The sequence below is a fragment of the Cyprinus carpio genome, chromosome B12, assembly GCF_018340385.1.
Source record: "Cyprinus carpio isolate SPL01 chromosome B12, ASM1834038v1, whole genome shotgun sequence".
Taxonomy (NCBI): domain Eukaryota; kingdom Metazoa; phylum Chordata; class Actinopteri; order Cypriniformes; family Cyprinidae; genus Cyprinus; species Cyprinus carpio.
Window position 1 is genome coordinate 14458983 of NC_056608.1, and position 22478 is coordinate 14481460.

A 22478-nucleotide genomic window follows, 5' to 3' on the forward strand; every position below is an offset into this window, starting at 1 on the left:
TACATTTCTAAACAAAATAAATAAACATTCTTAGGAATACAGTGCAACAGCAAAAAAAAAAAAAAAAAAAAAAAAAAAAAAAAAATGAATGTAAGGACATTTAAAGATTCTTGGATTATTTGAATGGCTAACAAGTCATCTAAATAGTATAGTGCCTTAAATCTGCTGATACCAACAGGTTTCTCTGAAGGTTTGAGGTCAGCAAACCTCCTCCCCTCACCCAAAACTATTGCGTCAATGAGATGCTCTTGCTAACATGCTGAAACCAACATGCATGTGTGTGCATTATTGCAAATGAGCTTGATGAAAGCTGTTCTTCAACAGTCATCAAAGGAAAAGCCTAAATGGAAATGTTTGAGGTGCATAGATGCAAACCTCTCAAAACATGTGGCTTTTTCTTACCATTCCGATTATGATTTCCATCAACTCCATAAATTCTGAAGTCATAACAAGGAATTGATTACATGTTTGTTTGCTTGGTATACTGGTATAAGCCTCTTATTAAATGGGAATGGGTCCAAGATAGAGTTGAACTAAAGTTAAATCTGTTCCAATTAAGCCCTACTCCTGGAAAAGACGCTTTACTGTTATTTTTCCATGGTTGATGGTCAGTTTTGTTTGTTTGTCCACGTTCAGAGATTAAAATTCAGCCCTGAATCGTTTTGGATCCTTCTTGGACACTTCACGTGATGTTTGTTTTATATGAGACACTGATACTGCTATCTTTTTCACAGGCCAAATGCGCACAGAACTGCAGAGCACTTATGTGTGAAGAGGAAGCGCCAGGCGCGAGGTGAACCACCAATCAGTGCACAGAGCTGATACACGCGCAGTTCAGCAGCGACGCTCACGAGCTCTTTACCAGCGTCCGGTCAGTCAGCGTCACTCTGGAGAGGTAGTGCGATCCTCGGCAGTGTTCTGAGACTGCACTCACTGCTCCGGTCATTACTAGAAATGTCATGAGAATGGACATTACGGAGGACAAATAACTAAATAAAGGCATTTGTGAGAAAATACACGTTTTTTTTTCTTTCTTTTTTTTCTTTTCTTTTTTTTTTTAGGAAAAGTCAAGTGAATTAATTATACGCAAGAAAAGGTTGTCTTCAGCATAGGTGCATCATGACAGCCGAAAGAGAGAAAAAAAGGTAAGGCGCAGAAAGCTTTTCATTAGTGCGTGGATTATCAGTTATGTATTTACTTGAGTTGTTTACATTAATTTAAGAATCTTAGGTGAGATTTGACGTATTGCGCAATGACACGGGCACCAGAGCGGTGTTAATTGCTGTTTTAACCTGAGGCACATTATCGCATTAAAGGTTTCCTAAACTTACTGGTGTTGTATTTGAACTCATATGTTTTAGATAATAACTTTTCCCCCATAATATCGCCCCTAGTTTTTTAAGACTTTGATATTGGAGAGGTGTGCGCGGACCCTATTTTTGGCTCGCTCTTGTTAATGGACTCAAATGACTTGAAACGTTATTAAATGTCATGTTCAGTCGCTATAAGAAATTTACTGCAACGCATTATGAAATGAATGGATTAAAATTATTATTCTGTTCAATATGCATTCGTGATATATATACTAAGGCAAAACAAAAAGCAACAAATCTTTATTCAAAGAATTGGACCTTCAGAGACCGTCAGATACATAGTGGAGTCTGGTACTAACTACCTGTTGAATTCAAATATCACTGTAACATGTTTTACCTAAAAGTGTGTAGCCTACCTAAATGTTTTGTTTTCATCAATTTAATGTCACAGTCATTTTTATTTGTTTATTTGTTTCATGAGATTTGTTTTCTAACCTGAGTAGAAAATATTACATTTAAAAGCCATTATTATCTTTTGTTTCTGTTGCAGTAATTTTTATGACAATATATATATATATATATATATATATATATATATATATATATATATATATATTGTTGCAGTACTAATTATTACTAATACCTCATATTTCCCCCCAAACACATTAGGACTCAAATAATAGAATTACTATTTTTTTTCTTGAAAACATTGCATTATTTTGAAATTTTACAATTTCTATCATCATGTAAATAACATGTAAAAGATTTTTATTTTACATGATTTGCCTTTTACATGCCATGCTGCCATGTTACACTTACTTTTTAGAGATATTATACCAAGTAACTTGACTTTATTGTTCCCCTTCAGTTATTCTAGCCAGAAATTCAAAAAGTCTTTACCCTAGCAACTGATGTCTTTATCTCTATAGGATTCAACCAAATTTAAGGATTAATATATCAGTTATCATATGTGCATTTGTTTTTGGTGAAAATTGGGTCATGGTGAGCTGCATGGATGACATTCATAAACCAGATGTTGCCAGGTACTGACAGCATTTTGATTTGGTGGTAAAATAAGCCAAAACTGGCTCTTTGATGCCTAAGGCATGTTGAAGACGGTTTAAATGTTCCTCTGTGTGGTTCTTGGTGCCTTGTTAATGGGGACGTAATGTTCCAATTGAAACTGGGGTTATCAGATCAGGGTTCACCTCTTTTTTTCATGCGTGAACAGGACATTATGTTTCCCTACTCTGGTTACTTCCATCATTTAATCCAATTTTTATCTCTTATCTGGTTTGTTTAACTTGCTCTACAAGTGTTTCATTAACACTGTGATGTCTTTTGTAGTTAGCACCAGTCGGTAATGTAATCATTTAACTGTGCTGTTTTAATGACATCTATCAAAGCTTGCTGCACAGAAGAAATATGCAATGTAATGTATGCAATACAGAAGGTTTAGTTATCATATTCTGATTAGTTGGGAAACTAAAGGTTGGCCATTTCTTTTAGGTTAGGGAAAATAGGATTATCTGTAGTGAATGGGTGCTCTGTCCAGTCTGGCTCTTGGCTCTTGGTGAACTCTGGCCTAATCTGGTTGAGAGGGGAGATGCAGAGAGAGATAGAGGGAGGAATGGGTTCACCTCGGCTAATCACATGATCTGCTCCCTTTGACAGCTTTTGCTTTGGTTGTGCGTGATGAGGCCTGAGGCAGTAGGTGATAGGTACAGCAGTCCCGCCATTGTGTTTGCTAGGTCATTATGTACGCTTTAGGAATCAAGACAGCTCTGTTTCACCCAAATCTCCCTTGAGATCTCTCGATGAAATACAGACTATCCTCCTGTTGAGAGCCTGACTGACACTTTTAGTGTAAAAAACACTACAGGTGGGAGTGGCTACATAGCTGTCAGTCTTGTTATTTTGTTCCAGTAATGCCACGAATGATGAAAAGGTCACAAAAGAAAGGACAAAGAGGCGACAAAGGCCAGCAGGCCTCCGTCTTCAGGCTACCTTGCCCTGCAGCACATTTCTAATTCAGAAGTTGTTTAGCCAGCTAATTTCGGGGGTTGAGGTCAGCAGCTGGACTGTGTGGGAACAGAACTCAGTAGCCTAGTAGAGGGCAGAGGACACAACTCCCCTTCATTTGAAGGACTGAATCCAGCCAGAATGCGGTCAAGGGGTTTGTAAAAACTACATCTATGAAGAGAGATAAAGCTTACACTCAGCTCACATCCAAGGGATTTATGGGCAGTGTAGATCTGGATTGTGTTACTGAAAAAATAAGCTAGGAGCTCATGCATTGGGTGATGGTTATTGATTCCAGCTGGTTGTGAGAGAAGATTTTTCTTAATGGCTCAAGTCTAACAAGTTATGTACAATTATGCATAATGCTGAATGCTTTTTTAAGCCTTTTAACACTAATTATGCAACAGGTAGATTACATTGATATGCCAGTAGGTGGTGACAAGTGATTGCCTTTGTTTTGAATCATTCACTTAACTGATTCGTTCACACCACCGATTTATTCAGGAATGAAATATGTAGCTTTTAACAACTGTTCTTATAAGTGAACTGTTGAATTGTTTGCTTAACTGATTTGTTTAAAATACCAATCTGTTTAGAATGAAACTTCAAAAAGGTGTTTTTTGTTTTTTTGTTTTTTTTTTCAAAGATGCGCAGCATTTGATTCTGTTTTAACATACTGTTTATTGAACCTGCTTTTGCTTGTATGATACTGCTTAATTATTTGTTTCTACATTTGTTTATTTAGTTGTCTGTTGGGTTCATGGTTTTCCGTGCATGTCAGACTTTCAGAATGAGGGAACAAGGTGCAGTGTTTAAATGCAACTAAATGTTTCATTATGCAAATTTTGCAGTAAGCAGCATTTTGTTGTTGTTTTTGATGCATTAGTTTGCGCGTATACAGTGTTGTCAGTTATTTCTCATGATTAAGTACAATTCAAGTGCCCTGTCATTAAAATGTCCTTGACATATGATTGACACTTTGCATGTATTTAAGAACTGGATAATTTCCAAGAAACAATAAGACATTAGAGCATTTGTAAAAGGGCAGATGCTATTAGAGATTAGTGTTTTATTGCATAGTATTTTAAATATTCTATAAATTTAAATAGATTGTATAATTGATTGCATAAGCACTTAAACTCTGGAAGGTCATCATTCTGTTGTCACGGAAGACAAACACTCTTTTTTCACAACAAATGAATGTAACGAACACATGAACTCTAAATGAGTCTGCATTATTTTTTCCTATTTATTGAACCATTGTGTTTATATTTTTAGAGCTGCACTTGATTTCTCATTAAAACACCAATGTGGTTTTGTTTATAGTTAGAGACAGAAAACAGTAGCAGTTTGAGTTGAAATGGAAGATGCCATTCCTCATTTAGCCCCAAAAAGATGCAGACAGTAAATTCATGCATAAGTTCCATGAGTTTGACCTCTGAATAAAAACGATCAGCCATTTCCTGTGAGAAGAATCCATAGTTACTATTACAATGACAATTTTTTTGTGAAAATGGGGGTAGTGGGAGGGTAGAAAAGAGGCATGTTGTGGATGCCAAATATGCAGCTGTATAATAGAGGGCCGATTATGGCATTCCTGCGCCCCCGCACCACGCTGTGCACATTTTACAAACACTCCCAGAGTCGGGCTGACCTGAGCCGGGGAATAGGGGACCCACACTGGGATGCTGCTACTGGAATTACACCGCTAGATCCTGGTCTCAGCATCGACCTCTCACAGACTCTGAAACTTAGCGCAGGCAGCACGCAGGTCACGTGTGTTGGTATCTATGTTAGTGTGTTATAATATGTGACGCATTAGAATGCACTTGTGGTATTTTGCCGAGAAAACAGCGCTGTGTGGCTTGGTTTGTTGTGAGGGTGGCACAGTGAACTGTGGCACACCACAAATAGAGGCCATAGAGAGTTCACTTCTTTCTGCCACACACTCGCAAGCCACAAACCGCAGAAATCTTCTGCCTGGCAAGTTAAAACGTTCTGTCTGGATAGATAAATGACCACATATTTTTGATGTGCTTTCTTGAGAATTTCACTGTCTTAAATGTTCTTTTTTGGGTTAACTATTCTTTAAAGCTATACAGTTATTGTTAAAACACTATATTGACTCATTTTTAAAAGTATATGCTGCATTACATTTTGTCAACACTTGTATTTAACTGTTCCTGGATTGTCAGATTATACATGAAATAACATGCTCAAGATAGACGTCTGCATGAGCCCGGCCCTGTGACCTGACCTGGCACAAATTGACTGATTGATTTAATTTACCAAATTTAAGACTAAACTGCTTTTGATCCTGCAGTGACTCATTTTGTTTTTCCCTTTGAGAGTGAGTAAACCTAGATTAAATCCTCGATTGCATAGCTTCTCACAGGTGTGGGTTTGCAATGCTTTTGCTTTGACTCCGCGATGAAGTTTGTTGCTTGTGCACATAAAGTATGCTTAACATAAAACAAATGGACCCAAAATTTTATTAAAAAAAAAAAGTTTTATTTATGTTTGGTCTCATAGTAATTTTAGTAAAAAATGCATTAAGGCACTACCACGTGTCCCTTTCAACTGCATAATTTTGTGGGTCATTTAATTTCAGTAGGAATCTGCGCAATCGGTAGTTACACATAATCAGTAGTTAAACTGAAGTTAAAGTTTAATGTTTTATTGTCCTTTCTACATTAAAATGTATTAAGTTCAATAATGTACAAGTACTAGTGTGAGTATATACAAAACACTGGCTGCACACCGTATCTTAGTTGAAGCTCAGCCTATAGATTGTTTCGTTTTCATCAACCTCTTCTGTTTTCTAGGCATCCTTCAGAAAGGCGCAAGGAAAAGTCCCGTGATGCAGCGCGTTGCAGGCGCAGTAAAGAGACTGAAGTGTTCTATGAGCTGGCCCATCAGCTGCCATTACCCCACAGCATCAGCTCCCACCTGGACAAAGCCTCCATCATGAGACTAGCTATCAGCTTCCTGCGCACACGCAAACTCTTCAACTCAGGTATAAAGCTAAAAAAAATTATGTTCTGTAATTACAGTAGGAGTCAAACTCCATTGTATCTGTTGGTGAGTCACACCACCGCATCCCATAGAGCTGCATGGTAAAAAAAAAAATAATAACTTTTTGAGTACACTGTTTAGGCATGTTAAGTTTCTGTCTGACAGTATTTTCTGCCATTTAAACTTAGTGAAACCTGCCTACAGCTCTCATAAGATTGCCCTCAAGTTTAAGGCAGATCATGTTGGTCATAAACAACCATTTTGAATCAACTGGCTTTTTTTGTTTGTTTGTTTTTGCTACTATTTTTCTACAGTTTGCCCAATCTGGTTTCTTACATTTTCGGTGTTCAGTATTGTAATCCTGAAAAAATATAGGAAGTGTTTTGTCACCATGGCAGCTAGTTTACATATTGATACAAACTTTGTCTTCACACGTCACATGATCCTTCAGAAATCTTTCTGATATGCTGATTTGGTGTTTAAGAAACCTTTCTTATTATTATCAATGCTTGTGATGCTGATTCTATTTATTTTTTTGTAGATGATAGATTGGATGATACCATGATACATTTTTCATGATTCTTTGAAGAATAGAAAGTTCAAAAGAACATCATTTATTTGAAATCATTTTATTGCCTTTACTGTCACTTTTAAAACACTCTCGCTAAATAAAAGTATTCGTTTCTTTCAAATTAAAAATCTTACAAACTTTTAAACGGTATGAAAGAGATGATTTAAAAATAAAATAATTTTATATTATTTATATATTTAAATATAATTATTTTATATATTTATTAAAAATTTTATACTAAAAAAACTAAATTGGTTCAGGTTAGTCTGTAGTAAACTCAGTAGAGGTCTGTGGTGTGTCCTCATTTATACAGCTAAGTAAACATGTTTATGTGTCAGTGAAGTTGGGCTGGGTAGGTCCATGAGATGTCCTGTACTCCTCAATATACAATAAGAAATGCAGGAAGACAGACAAAGAGCACTGCGCATTGTTTCCAGACTCCATTCCTGACGCACATACATGTGTACAGTATGTGTGCATGTCTCTGAAAGAGAGAGAGAAAGAGAGAGAGCATCAAACAATGAAAAGGGTCATGTGGAAGTGGGTGGGGGAAGATCGATGGACGTGGAGAATCAGGGAAAGAGGGAGATGACGAGTTGTGGGGTAATTAGGGGCTGCTAGTGGTATTGTTTTCTGTGAATTATGATTTCTTCTCACACTCTTTTCTTAGCCACAACACTCTCCCCAATGGCGCCGTGCAGGCCTGTCTGTGATATTCGGTGTGTTGTATGTGTTTCTGTGTCATGCTTTGACCCTTGAAAGGCCCAGAGATTACAAAACCAGAAAACTGATATGTCATTCGGTGTGGAAACTATAATTGCATAGTCATAGAATCATAATATTACTGACAGGTGTTAACAAGGTTATGATTCTGATCTGAAGCAAATCTTTTACCTGTCTGACATTTTGAACCTTCCTCAGAGGAGACATTGTTTAAACATTGAGGCATAATATTATATGCTGAATTTCCAGCAAACATCCTTCTGAAGATATGAATCTTTGAACCCTCATTATCAAATTGACCAAAACAGATGAACCGAAGAGAACTGAAAACAACTCCTAGACTTGTACTCAAATCTCTTGCTTCTGGAGTCTCATTTTCTAGTGGTCGTTTTTAACAGAAAACCCTGTAAAGAAGAGTCCAAGTGTTTTTTATTATAATGTTATAATACAAATGTATGTATTATAATGTTTTTATTATTATATTTTAATATATTTTAAAATGTCATTTATTGTGCAATGGCAAAGCTTAATATGCTGATTAAGGTATTTTTTATTATTAGCGATTTTAAGAAACAAAAGAAAATCCTGCAAAATACCAATACTTGCAAAAGTAGCAAAAACAATAATTTATCGACAGCGTTTTGGTCTAATTATTCTTTCGGTCTCACCGTTGTCAGTTAATTATTGTCTCAGTCCCAACGTTGTCAGTAAATTATTGTTTTTGATACTTTTGCAAGTAATGATAGTGTGCAGGATTTTCTTTTGTTTCTTAGTTTTTATTTTTTTGTTTGTTTGTTTGCTTTTTTGCTTTTTTTGGTCTTTTTTTCCTACGCACATATCTGTTACCTGCAGATGTGCTATAATTGATTGTTAATTGATTATAGTCAATGTTGAAAACAGTTCTGCTGCTTAATATTTTGTGTAAACCATGATGCTTTTTTTTAAAATATAAATATTTTGCATTATAACTTTTTACTGTCACTTTTGATCAATTAAATGCATCCTTATTCTATAAAACTTTAAAAAAACATACAGACCTTGATCTTTTGAACAGTAGTGGATGTCAGTTTTTATTTTTCCTAAGGACCTTTAGGAGAAACTTCTGAGCTAAAGTTGATAGTTGAAACATAACTTCCTGAGACATGAAAGAGCAGTCGCTGAGCAGGCTGTCAGAGAACCTTGTTAATGACCAGAAAAGGCCTAAATGATTCTAATAGAGATGGACAGAGAATGGCAGAAAATTGCGAGTTCCTGTGTTTGGCTGAGAGCCAAAGGAGTAAGACATCACAGTGAAGTATTAATAGCACCGGGACGAATGCTGTTGGGTTTGAGGTGGGAGCGCAGACATGGACCACCTGCTGACACCCAAATGCACAATGCGGTCACACAGTTCTGATGTCTGAGCTGGGTCAAAGCCTCAGCACTCGGGCCCTTATTGCCTGATCTGAATGAGCAGGGAGGAGGCCCTTATCTGCAGGGAAGCAGACATGAACCTCACAGCATGGAGCCTTGCTTTAATTATTTTTTCAGTTTGTTGATGCTTTTCATGGCATTGTGTACCTCAAACATCCTCTCTTTGCTGATCAGCTCAATAGCTTGTTTTTATTCCATGTTGGTATGTGAATTTCATTTGATAAATGAGTCTGTTTAACTGAGTTGTTTACTTCTAGCTAAATGGTACAGGATATGAGTCTATGTCCCTTGAGTTTGTTTTGATGGTTTTCTAGTGTAAAATTACAAAAAATTCACTGCACTATACTAAGTTGTCTTGTCTTTTTTTCCCAGGCCACACAGTCCAGCAAACCCGGTCACAGGATGACAGCCAGATGGACAGTCTATATCTGAAGTCTCTGGAAGGCTTTGTCGCTGTGGTAACATCAGATGGGGACATAATATTCCTTTCAGAAAATGTCAGTAAATTTATGGGCCTTACGCAGGTGAGCCTCACCTCATTTCCTTTATTCTCGAGAATAATTACAGGGAGAAAACATAAAAGCCTTCTGTTACTTCATTTAAAGTGGCTAAGCATTCAACTTTACTTCCCTTACAAACTGTTATCAGGTAGAACTGACAGGCCATAGCATCTTTGACTTCACGCACCCCTGCGATCATGAAGAAATCCGAGAGAATCTCAGTGTCAAATCAGGTGAGCATCAGCTCAGAACAGTATTTCCCAGAAGTACGTCGATGCAGTTTTTTTACTTGGATATTTTGAATACACTGTTGCATTTAAAATCAAAATGGCAGAATCTTCCAGTCCTCTTTATCTCTGGATGTATTTGACATGGAGATGTCCTTATCTGAAAGCACTTATCACAGTCAGGATGTTACATTTTGTACATTCTTGTAGTGGTTCCTGTGAGGACAAGTCTCCCCCCCCCCCCCCCTTTTAACATCGCTTCTGTAGAGACATTTAGAGACTTTTCCCCACCAATTTTGTTAAGGCTATACAATTAAAAAAATAAATTGAATTGAGATTTGTTATTTTGTATAAAAAATTGTGATTGCAAATTAAAATGATTTTTTTTTTTTTTTTTTTTTTTTTTTTTTTTTTTGAGCCCCAGGTTTGCTGTGATTGTTTGTATGGATGCACAATTTGGCCAAAAATTATATTCCAATATATTTAAATCACTATAGCTAAATAATAATAATGACATTTAATTATTGTTTGAATAATATTATTTTCATTTATATTTAAATCACTATAGCTAAATAATAATAATGACATTTAATTATTGTTATTAATTGTTTTACTCATTTTTTTAATGCTTTTTGTTAAAAGTAATTAATTATAGTTTCATTTCAAGAATAGAAAAAAACAAGACAATAAAAAGCATACAGGACTGTAGCCAGGGCCTAATCAGGTTAATTATTGTTATTAAAATTACAAAAATTACAAAAATAGAATTCAGCAGACTTGATCTGAATAGTTTAATTTTTTCGTACAAAACTTGGTGTGAACTTTGCCTTTACTCTGGCCTAGTTTCAGTAGGTTACTATGTCTGTTGCTGTCATGTAAGCAGCGTGTGCTAGCACACAGACACATACTCAGAATGAGAGTTATGGGGCCTTTCCCCACAGCGAATGTTTCTCCTCCTCTTGGTTTATCTGTCTCTCACTGTCTGTATCTTTCACGCGCTGGTCACCTGACCTGTTTAGAGCTTTTGCGCGAGTGACGTAACTTTGAGTAACAATGCCATTTCATTGGTCAGTTGGAGATAATCCCTATGCAATAGCACAGAGAACTCAATATACTGTTGTTAACGTTTCAACAGACTGATTCAGTTGAACTTTGCACCTGTTGCGTCCACAACATACTTACAGACCAAAGTCCTTTGAATGTGCTAGAAAAAAAGCTTTATTGCATGCACAATGTTCAATTATAGTAAATACATGATTTTTAAGCACAAGTTGTTTGATTGACAGGACCTGTGTATGGCAAAAGAGGGAGAGACATGAGCATGGGCAGAGATTTTTTTATGAGGATGAAATGTACGGTCACCAATAGAGGTCGCACTGTCAACCTCAAATCAGCCAGCTGGAAGGTAAGAACACATAAGCATATCATACATCTTCATGCAGCGCATATGTGCATGTGCTAAGTAAAATATGGTGTCGCCGGTCTGTCTGTTAGGTGCTGCATTGCACGGGGCACCTCCAAGTGTGCAGCAGCCGTCCTCCTCAAGTCCTGTGTGGGTTTTCAGAGCCACCCCTCACCTGCGTCACTATGCTGTGCGCGCCGATTCCACATCCCTCAAATGTTGACACACCTCTCGACAGCAAGACGTTCATGAGCAGACACAGTATGGACATGAAGTTTATCTACTGTGATGAGAGGCAAGAAATGGTTCACTGATTGAAATATATGTGCGTATTGCATATGTGCTTGTGTGTGTGCATGAATAGTGGGCCCAAAAAGAATTTAAACATAAAAGCTACCAAAAAAAAAATTGATGAATTTAATTTAATTAGATATAAAATGTTTATACAAAACCTGAACGCATCCGAAAGCAAATGAGACGTAAATCAACTTAACCTTTTTTTTTTATTTACTTCTAATCTCAAATTGTAAATTTATTTATTTTGTAATTTAGAAACTAATAAACTTCTCTTTGTGCTTATGCTGTCTTTACAATAAAAGCCACTTGGTTTTGTATTTTGTTATATAATGGAAACATATTATAAACTTTAGACCCCGTGAAATTGCTTGATCACATTTAATTTTTTTTTCCTGTGTTGATGTACTTCCTATTAAATCTGGAAGTTTATTTATTATTTATTAGCTTAAAGCTTTGTAAAGCTCATTTTAGTTTAATCCACAGCCATGAATCATTATTTGCTAGTTGCCAATCAGTTGCAGGTGGTTTGAGGGGGAGGGACATTCTCACTCTAGAGAGCATTTGATTGGACAAGAATCTGTGCTGTTCAGGATGAGTCATCAGTATTTACAGTCTGTTTGTCTGGAAGATTTTATGTGTACAGTATATCTGCTAAAACTATATTTTATATGTTTATATTTCATTTGAGGTCACTGTATGGTTTGTAAACAAACAGTGTTTACTACTGTTTTATTTTGTGTTTATGTCAGCATAGGTAAGCAGCATTTGTGAGTTAATATGTGTGTTTCAAAGGTCACTATTGGGAACTCTTATCATAATCCTATTGTGCTACTGCCTGGATTGTTATCAGTGTGTGGTAAAGGAAGAGTGATTATGAGCTTTTCTCTTTAGATTAGCTTCATTTTTTGAAAGCTGCTAAAGGGCACAATTGACTACTCTTATACATGTCTTGTATAACAAGATCTGGGAGTTAGTAAGTCCCCTGGTGCTATGGCACCGTTCCTGCTCTTCTCAGTGCCTTGTCACCTGTGGCCTCCATGGGGTCTGCCGTATGTACTCTAGTGCAAACGCAGGTTGTTGTTTATTGAATTATGTGATTTTGTTTTGTGGAGTGTTTAATTATGAGGTCAGATATTTGCGTGCTTCCATTTAATAGGACTCATTATTGACCGCACGGAGTTCATTAAAAGCCCATACTGGAACAGGAAATGAGAGGCTGTTCCAGGGTAAAACTGAAGGTTCAAATAGAAGAAAAATAACAATTGCATGAGTTTGCATGGAATTCAACAGCACAAAAAATGATTTGGTGAAGATATTAAGCATTGCAAAAAATTCCGCTGTGATTAATAGACAAGCCCACATCTGTCTTCAATCTTGCACTCGCTAAAGTGCTTCAAAAACAACAAAAAAAAGACGTGGCCTTTGTCTTTTGAAGGCGGTTTGTTGTTACATGAGAGCTGTTCTGTCTTTTAATCCAGCAAGTTGGAAACCAGACATTAAAGATACTGATCAGACAGAACAAGTACAAATGTCTTGCTCGAGAGATTTATAGCTCCAATAAACAAGGGTCCCGCTTGTAATCATTTGTTCTCACTAAGCTAAGCAGAGAGTTTACATTGGCTCCCAGCAGCACAGGTTCAATTGTTTTCACCAGATGTAATCGACAGTCATGAATCTCGGTTAATGATGTGGTTTAATTCAATCACGCTTTGTTTTGACTGTTCCATTAGTTTTATTCTTGACCTGTCTTTGTGTTTCAGAGTAAGCAGCCTGATCGGGTATAGGCCAGAGGAACTTCTTGGCCGTTCAGTGTATGAGTTCTGCCATGCTTTGGATTCTGAAAGCATGACAAAGAGCCACCAAAATCGTGAGTACATGTTTACATCCAACAAACGCAAATCCAGGAGGTTATGAAAACACAATTTGGGTTTCGTGTGGTCTTTTTCTGTTTAGATTTGAAAATTGGATTGGATCTGAAAAAAGTCATGGGGTAGACACATTCTCCTTAACTCCATTTCATGCGCTGGTGCAAACTCACGAGAAACAACGCAGTATCTCATTGTGTGAATATGTCAAGGTCTCAGCCGTTTTGGCTAATTTACCTATCTTTTAACCAATCTTGACTCCATCCTGAAATGACTCATGGTCTGGAATAGATTCATGCCTCTCATCTCTGTCCATGGGTAAACTGTTTGAGTTCAAAATCTTGTAGACCTGAGGCGTTCCCATGGGCTTGATGACTGAGGGAAACAGATGTCCCGCCGGGCTCCAGGAATTGTTGAGGGATATTTATAACTCAATCGTTGTTGCATTGCATTATTTATTTACTTAACAGATGCCGTAGACTCTACATTTAATGTTTACAGCTAATTTGCTTTTAAAATTGGCCTCCTAAGAACTGAAACCTACCGTATACAGTAGTTCTTACCTTTAAAACAGTTTGAAAAAACTTTCTTAATTAAGTTCTTTTTGTTTTATATACTTAATTTTTTTTTTTTTGTATATCAGTCTTAATTAAGTTTAATAATGTTGACAATTTATACATTTTGTATATCAACTTATAACCTTTTGTATATCAACTGCACAAGCATAATACTGAGTTAACGGCAGTTCAGCATAAACAGTTACCAAAAATTAATTAGGGTGTGTTTGATGGATTTTTTTTTTTTTTTATTTGTTGTACAATGTTTTTTTGTGTTGTTGAAGGAAGTATTATATTATTGAATGTTGTTTAATTTTTTTTGAGAATGTTCCTATCCTTGCAAAAGCAAAATATCTTTAAAAACATGCAAATTTTGTACAAAAACAAAAATGATTACTGTACTAAATATTTACCAAAATATTGATGCTACATGAAAGTAAACAGTACAATAATAATTATTGCCACAGAATTACAGAGCACTATACAAAATATAAGTGAAACAATTGTTACTTTTTTTTGTTACATGAGATAAAATGTAATAATTCAGAATTATGAGATATAAAGTGACAATTGTGAATTTCTAAGCCATAATTATGAGAAAAAAAGTTTGAAATGAATTAAAAGTCATAATTATAAAAAAGAAGAAATTTTGACATTGTAAATCTGAATTTTTAGATAAAAAGACACTATGACATAATGATTAAAATTATGGCATAAAAAGTCAAAATAATACAAAAATTTACTTTTATGTAATGAGTTTGATTAGTGTGCAAAAATTTTGACTTTTTAATCTCAATTATGACAGGATGCCATAATTTTGACTCATTAATTCTCATAATTATGGCTTTAAACGTTTTTTCCTCTTAATTATATTTAATGTCATAATTTCAACTTTTCATAATTCTTATGTGACAGAAATGAACTTTCATGGTTATGCAGTAGAATGTTTTTCACTGATTACTTATTGATTTATTTACATGAATTATATTTCCAATGCATCATATACATTAGCAATGCATACCTTTTTTATTGTAATGGTGCACTGAGAGTAGTTCCCTCAAATACAATAATAGACATTTTCCAGTTTCATCCTAAACCACAATATCATCCTACTGTATACAAAGGCTCCTGTCCAATCTTGTTTTGAATGTGATTTTGTTTGTACATTCAGAGGAAACTGATTTGATTGCTGTTGCCACATGTTGCATAGAGGCTGAGTAGATTGGCCTGAATCCCATTATATGTCCTTTGACTTCATCTGTAACAACCCAAAAGCTCTCAGAATTGCTTGTTCAGGATGGCCCACCTGATTAGCTTGTGCATTAGTGGCTAACAAGCCTTTGAAGTGTGCAGCACCTCTGATCTGGTTCCTCTGATGTCTTTAATCCAGATCAGTGCTCTGGTCTTCTTCACTGGCCTCTTCCAGTGATAAGTACCTGGAGTATTACATAATAGTAAGATCTTTTGATTTGAAAGATGACTAAACTTACATAATATGCAGTAAGTATCAAGTTTAAGTATTTTGTTTAGGTTGTTTTAATAGGTTGATTTACACGTTTTAAAACTATTGCGTTCATATTGCCATTTACATGCTACAAAATGCTGTGAAAATGCAAATATTTTGTGCTGGAGATTTATTTAAATTTTTATTTAATTATTTATATATGCATAATTGTGTCAAATTGTCTAAAAAAATGTTTATAAGGTTAAATATAAAAATGAAATAATAATTAAGTTTTATTAAGTAAATGTAAGACATCTGTTATGCTCACCAAGGCTGCATTTATTTGATAAAAATACACTAAAAACATTTATATTGTGAAATGAAATAACTGTTTTCTGTTTTAATGGATTTTTTAAATGCAGTTTGTTTCTGTGATGGCAAATATAAATTTTCAGCAACCAGACTTTAGTCTTCAGTGTCACATGATCCTTCAGAAATCATTCTAATTTCCTGATTTAAACAGAAATTAAACAAAAAATTACATAATTATTATAAATAACTATTTTTTAGATGCCTGACTGGTAGTCAATTTAACTTGATTAGCATTAAAGAAAAAATGAAAATAAAATATTTAAATGCTTCACATGCAAAATGTTGGTGCATGTTACAATCTCTGTTTTCTTCTTCAGTTTGTAATAAGGGTCAAGTGGTGAGTGGCCAGTACCGAATGCTAGCCAAGCACGGGGGCTACGTTTGGATGGAGACCCAGGCGACCGTCATCTACAACAATCGCAACTCCCAACCACAGTGCATCATCTGTATCAACTACGTCCTGAGGTACTGTGTTAAATGACACACTCACAGATCCCTGTCACAGTTAATGCTTTTATGATATTCTTCTCATTCTGTCGTTATATTTCAGTTCTGTTGAGGAGCAGTCCGTCATCTTCTCCCTGGATCAGACAGAGACTCTGTTCAAGCCCTACCACATGTGTAACATGGGAGAACTGTTCAGCCAGGGTGGAGCTTCCTCCTTTTCTGAAGCTGAGGACATTCTTTTCACTAAGCTCAAGGAGGAGCCTGAGGAGTTAGCTCAGTTGGCTCCAATGCCAGGGGATGCCATCATTGCCCTGGACTTTGGTCAGAGCGCCATCCGGCACTACTTCAACCATTCCCCCCACAATAGCTTCACCCTCTTCACATCCTCAACCCCCGATTACAAATCTACCCCCATCCTGCATGCATGAACTCTTGCTCTTTCCCTTGGCTCTCCTTACTCTACCTCACAATCACAACCAATCACACACGTACACTGCCCAGGTCATAAGCTGCGATGTTGCAGCAGACGTTGTTGTACTGTAGCTCAGTGGCACTGTAGCTTGGCTTTGTTGCAGTGTACGCAATATGTGACAATGTGAAAGAAAGCTGAATCTATCTGCTCCACATCACATGGGCATCTTATGGCTTAGCATTGGCTTTAGCATAAACAGTTTTTTGTTAAAAGTTGTTTTTTAATAATAAAGGTAAATTTTATATTTCAACATCACCTGTGCTTGTGAAGGCTTACCAGTGGCAGTCGGCAGTGTTTGTGTGTTTCTTCTCACAGCAGGGCAATTACGGATATACTAATTTCTCTTTTTATCAAAATGCATGTCTTCACACGTAAAACCACTGCATGGAATGGAAATCACCACCGTGTGATGCTTTCAACACTTCTGTAATTTCTTTTGGTGATGGCTGAGGTTGTTTTTAACATCTTATTTATTTATTCTCATGTAACTCTCACTTGGGCCAGATAGTAGTGAGCATTAAACTTTTGCACATTGTGTTGTTTAACGTGTGTCTATCCACTGTTAGATGATCCATCTTTATATAGTAATTCTATTAGACTGCATCTCATTTCAGTTATTTTTATCCCACAAGTGTGTTGACTTGTTATTGCCATGTGCATTTGCAGATAGGCCAGATTTTGAAGAACCGACTTTCTTCTCCAAGTCCACCAAGCTTCCTGTGGTGGCGCCGTCGTGGGTTGTGGACACGCCACCTGATGGCAGTCCTGATAGAAAACTGCCCAACATGCCGCCCACCTTCACCAGACCCCAGGTGCCTCCTGCGGGCAAATGCACGCCCTGTTCCACACCCTGCTTGAGCGGCCGCAGCAGCTGTTCTACAGTATGTCCCATATCCATCTAGTTATGTTATATGTCAAAAACAGTCAGTTTTCATGGTCATGGTTGAAAAAAAAACAGCATATGCTGGTTAGGTATGTTTTAAAGTATGGCAGCTAGTTTGACTTGGTTTAAGCTGGTCCTTGGTTGGTCATGAGCTAGTTTAAGCTGGTCCTAAGCAGGAACTAGTTGCTTAGGACCAGCACATGAGCAGCTTAAACCAGCTGCCATGCTTCAAAACATTCCTAACCAGCATACAGTATGCTGTTTTTTCAACGTGGCTTTCTCTGAATGTACCTTTAAGAATTATATATTCAAAAAAATCCATTTTTTGGTTTCCTCCTGGTATGGCCTCTTTAAATAGTGATGCAATTGAGATTTATTTAATATTATGGTGTGTTGAAATGGTTTAATGTGTTTGAATGTATATGTTTGCAGCCTAGCAGTCCAGTAGATTACTGTGGCAATGGAGAATGTGATCTGAAGGTGGAGCTAACAGAGAAACTGTTCGCCCCTGAATCTGTAGCAACAAATCCCACAGACTCCCGGGTGAGGTGCTACAATACTTACAAGCAATTTAATCTGTAATAGATCAAATTATATTCCAATTCTACCCCAATTTTTTTTTTTTTTTCATTCCATTTTAGATTTAATTTCTTTTGATGAAAAGAATGATTTAGACACATTAGAATCATGTTACACTAAAGTCTGCATAATATTGGCTGAAAAATAGCTTTGCCATCACAGGAATAAATTATTTTTTTTAATATATTAAAATTGAAAAGAGTTATCTGAGTTGTTGATATATTTCACAATGTTGCTGTCAAAAATAGCAGCCTTGTTAAGCATGGGAAACTTCTTTAAAAAACATTTTAAAAAATCATACCAAACCCAAACTTGGTAAATGGAAGTGTATAATGATCATTTTCAGATCTTTCGTCCCAATCCTGGGCATACAGACTGGATTATTTAAAATTTTTCTTCTTCTAAAAATATTGCTAGTGTATTTTTAGTGTCTTTCAATATTATTTTTCTCATCAACTGTATGTTTTTAGTAATTATTTGGTTATCTAACTGTGTGCAGTTGGACCTGAGCGATCTGGACCTGGAGACTCTTGCTCCATACATCCCAATGGACGGTGAGGACTTCCAGCTGCACCCCATCTGCCTGGAGAAGCCGGTGTCTGACACAGGTCCAGGCCTGAGCACAGCCTTCAGGCACAGCTTCAGCAGTGTAGCTGACCTCTTCCAGCCCCTGGGTCCATTCCCTCCTGACAACAAGAGCAGCACTAACACATGTCCAGACACGGCTCATGTGCAGCCTTACCAAACTGCACCAAACGTCCCACTTTCCTCTAAGGAGGGTGGACAGATTCTTCAGTGGTCACCTGACCTACCTTCACAGTATGAACGTACAGATATTAGATGCATGGATGACCGAAGCACAGCAGATCCAGGACAAACATGCAATTTCACCACTGCACTACCACAGCAAAGGTGGGTAGAGTTCATAATTACCCTATAAAGTGTGTTTTATATTGCAATACATACACCGGGCACCACTGATTAACTAGATTAGGATTTACACAAGGAAATCATCTTTGCAAGAAAGCAAATTGTGTAACCTTTTGTGTAGGTAAAATGCCGCAGTAATTTTTCATTATGAGAATACCATTAATGTTGTTTTCCGTCATCTGTGTTTGAGGACATCTTACAGTGTAAACAGCTATAAATGACTGAAAACATGCAAAAAAGGTGAAACTTATTACAAATTAGCATGCAAATAGTTGAAAAAAGAACACCAATTGCAAATTAGTCTGCAAATATGTTGTAGCTGCGGTCAAGGATGCAGATGAACAGAGTTGGCTAGATTTTTTTATGTTTTTGAAAGTTTGTTATTTTCACCAAGCCTGCATTTATTTGATTAAAATTACATTAAAAACTGAATTATTGTGAAATATTTTTACAGTTTAAAGTTACTATTTTAACTTTATTTTAAAATGTATTTATCCCTGTGATGGCAATCCTGAATTTTCAGAAGTCTTTTTTTTTCAGGACATTATAAATATCTGTCACTTTTGATCAATTTAATGCATTCTTGCTGAATAAAAGTATTTCTTTCTTTTAAAAAGAAAAAAAAAGTTCTGACCCAAAACCTTTGAATGGTAGTGTACTTAAACCAAGGACACATTCATTCATTCATTCAGTGATTTAATTTTTCTTGCTATTTTCAGATTTTTTGAGAGCTTTGCCCCTTTACAGAAAGGCATGAGTGTGGGTCAGATAGCTCTCGTCAACAACTTCAAACGGAAGAGGCCATCCGAGTTCAGTTCATCATGCTCTTTCACTGATATTCCAAAGGTAATCTTTCCGATTTCACTGTAGTCTAATGGAAATGCGTAAAGTTCACATAGTGATACCAAAGACAGAATATTAAATTAATGTGTGTTCAGCAGGTGGTAGCTCCTCACAAGTCTGCAGATGGAATGCAAAAAAGGATGAAGACGATGAACGTTGACAGCTGCGCCTTCTCTGTCAGAAAATCTCTCAGCACAAGTGTGCTAACAGGTACATCAGCTCTCTTTTAAACATCTGGTTTTCTAGTTTTCCTATTCTGAAATTTACACACTCCTTTGTTCCTTTTTGACAGATAAATTTCCATGTATGCAAAGTGGACTGGTGGCTCCTCACGGCTGCAGTCAGTCTCTCAAAGGAAGCTCAGAGGATCTCAAACAGTCATTCAGCTCTCTCAGTAACAGACAATACCACATGATGCCTCCACACAGACACACAGGTCAGTCTCCAGCCTTTCTAATATGCTGATTTGGTACACAGGAAACATTTCTTAATATTGCTGAAAACATTGTTCTGCTTAATACTAGATACATTTCGAAATTCTTTGATGAATAGAAAGTTGGTTACATTGGTATTGACCAAATTTGGTCAATTTATTATGGCCTTTTCAAATAAAAGTATAACTTTCTTTTAAAAAATCATACTGACCGTACACTTTTGAACTGTAGTGCATATTCCAGATCTTCCAGACCATAACTGGATCAAATGAGTCTTTCTCTATGTGACATTTCAGTTACAAGTCTCTTTTATATTTGACAGGCATGATAAGTCAACTGTTGGGCCAATCGTTTGACTCTTACGGTCTGCCAGAGCTGACACGATATGACTGTGAGGTAAACGTGCCTCTACAGGGAAACCTGCATCTGCTTCAGGGCAGTGACCTCCTGAGAGCTTTGGACCAGAGCACATAGACCCAGAGCGTCTTCAGTGATCCATTCACCCATCTTTGCCTATATATGCTGTTGTCTTTTACGCATGTATCATCAGCCTTTATTTGGATGTATTTGTACATTTTCCTGTGTAATATTTTAATATGTATTTGGAAAATCTGATTGTTACTTGTTTAAAATGTGTTCAGATGTACCACATTCTATGCTATCTCAAACTCTAATATTGTCCTGTGCCTTCAGATGCTAAGTGTTCTTAACATTTATGGTCAGATTTACCAGATGTTTCACTGTTGCAAAGTTATAGCTCAACTAACTAGAATATATACAATATACAATAATATATATGTAGTTTAAATGCTAGTTTTATTTAATTCAGCTTGGAATATAACTACTGTGTTTGCATAAATCAACGACGGTGAACTGTTTTGCCAATCTATTGCATTAAATATTTGCTTCGACATTGTACCAGCAACAAATGTGGCATAAAACTGTGTAGATCAGAAACATGTCTGTTTTCCCATTTAGAATTTTAGTACTGTAATCTGTTTCACAAAGCCGTTTGCACCGTGCTCTTCCGTCACTTGATCTTTTATTTTGGTGCGTCAATCTATTAAATTACTTAGTATATGAATCCATGATCCGCACTTGCAAAAACAGTTTTCTTTTTGCATTTTACATTACATTTATCACCATTTTTGTGAGTGCGGATCATGGTATTGTAATCTGTTCCTTTATTATTTTCACAATCATGACAAATGCTGTATTAAATGTGTAGTTTCTGTCATCTAAAGCACTTTATTTTAAAAGATGCAAACGGAAGACCAAACTGAAAAGTTTCCAGTGTAGTGGTATGTCTTGGCCATCTTCTCAGGCCCATCTAACACTAACCATCGTCTAAAATAACTCCCATCTTCTTTCTGTGAAACCTGAACTCTAAATTTGCATTTTATTTTCTCATACAAACATATCTATTGTGTCTACATTAGATGAGGTCTCTGTAGATCTCTGTAACACGTAAAAATGTTTGTATTTGGTGTTCAGAAGTGCCTTGGTACTCATACAGTAGACAGAGATGAATCTGTAGCTTTACAGCTTTACAGTACATATCTAATATATATATATGTGGTAGTTTAAGGTTATTAGATTTTGTATTAAATTTTGTGATGTGTATGACCTACTCGTGATACTCTGGGGTTTCTGTGTTTCTTAACAAAATATATTAAGCTAGTTTTATCATATATCTTTGAGAGAAGTCTATGATTGTTTATTCTCAGGATAGTGTCTTAGGGTAAGAATTTGTATTCCAGTCTTTCTTTGTAGCATTAAAAGATATGAAAGATTGCATTATGTCTAAAAGAAATTAAAACGTAAATGGTGCTATTTACAAATCATTCTCATCTTATTCTTCCCATGACCCTCCACTTAACTTAATGAAAGTTTTTTTTTATTTTATTTTGCTTTATTGTTGCAATAATAGGCTGGATAATGGACCAGGCCAGTGAGCCTTATATGAGTAGAATTAGAATTAAATTAGTGATTATTAAATTGTATCAAACTGGTGCAGGATAATCCTCTTTAATGCAATTCACACCAGAAAATTTACATTGCACATTATGTAATGATTAATTACTCTGGCTTATGGGAGTTCAAGAATGTTAAGCCAAGATGATCTGCGGGAGATGCAGAAAATGAACTTTTTTTTAATGACATAACAAT

General features: G+C 36.2%; 1 protein-coding gene across 2 annotated transcripts; it reads left to right on the top strand.

The window, feature by feature from the left end:
* Positions 1–819: 819 nt before the first annotated feature.
* epas1a (endothelial PAS domain protein 1a) lies at positions 820–22153 on the top strand. 2 transcript variants are annotated; one of them, XM_042735521.1, is made up of 16 exons: positions 820–1145; positions 6161–6351; positions 9430–9581; positions 9706–9790; positions 11071–11189; positions 11279–11481; positions 13244–13350; positions 16039–16186; positions 16272–16489; positions 17307–17521; positions 17956–18066; positions 18602–19014; positions 19752–19878; positions 19971–20085; positions 20168–20311; positions 20632–22153. In XM_042735521.1, the coding sequence occupies exons 1-16, from the start codon at positions 1120–1122 to the stop codon at positions 20781–20783; spliced, it is 2526 nt and encodes an 841-aa protein (XP_042591455.1). In that variant the 5' UTR covers positions 820–1119; the 3' UTR covers positions 20784–22153. The 2 variants fall into 2 exon arrangements, with proteins under 2 accessions (XP_042591455.1, XP_042591456.1); XM_042735522.1 differs by having other exon boundaries at positions 824–1145; positions 19974–20085.
* Positions 22154–22478: the final 325 nt, after the last annotated feature.

Bases quoted from the DNA above. Each gene is read 5' to 3' on its own strand.
- epas1a (XM_042735521.1), top strand. From the start codon at position 1,120: ATGACAGCCGAAAGAGAGAAAAAAAG. The intron at 6,352-9,429 runs GTATAAAGCTAA...TTTTTTTCCCAG, and splicing joins ACGCAAACTCTTCAACTCAG to GCCACACAGTCCAGCAAACC. The intron at 11,190-11,278 runs GTAAGAACACAT...TCTGTCTGTTAG, and splicing joins TCAAATCAGCCAGCTGGAAG to GTGCTGCATTGCACGGGGCA.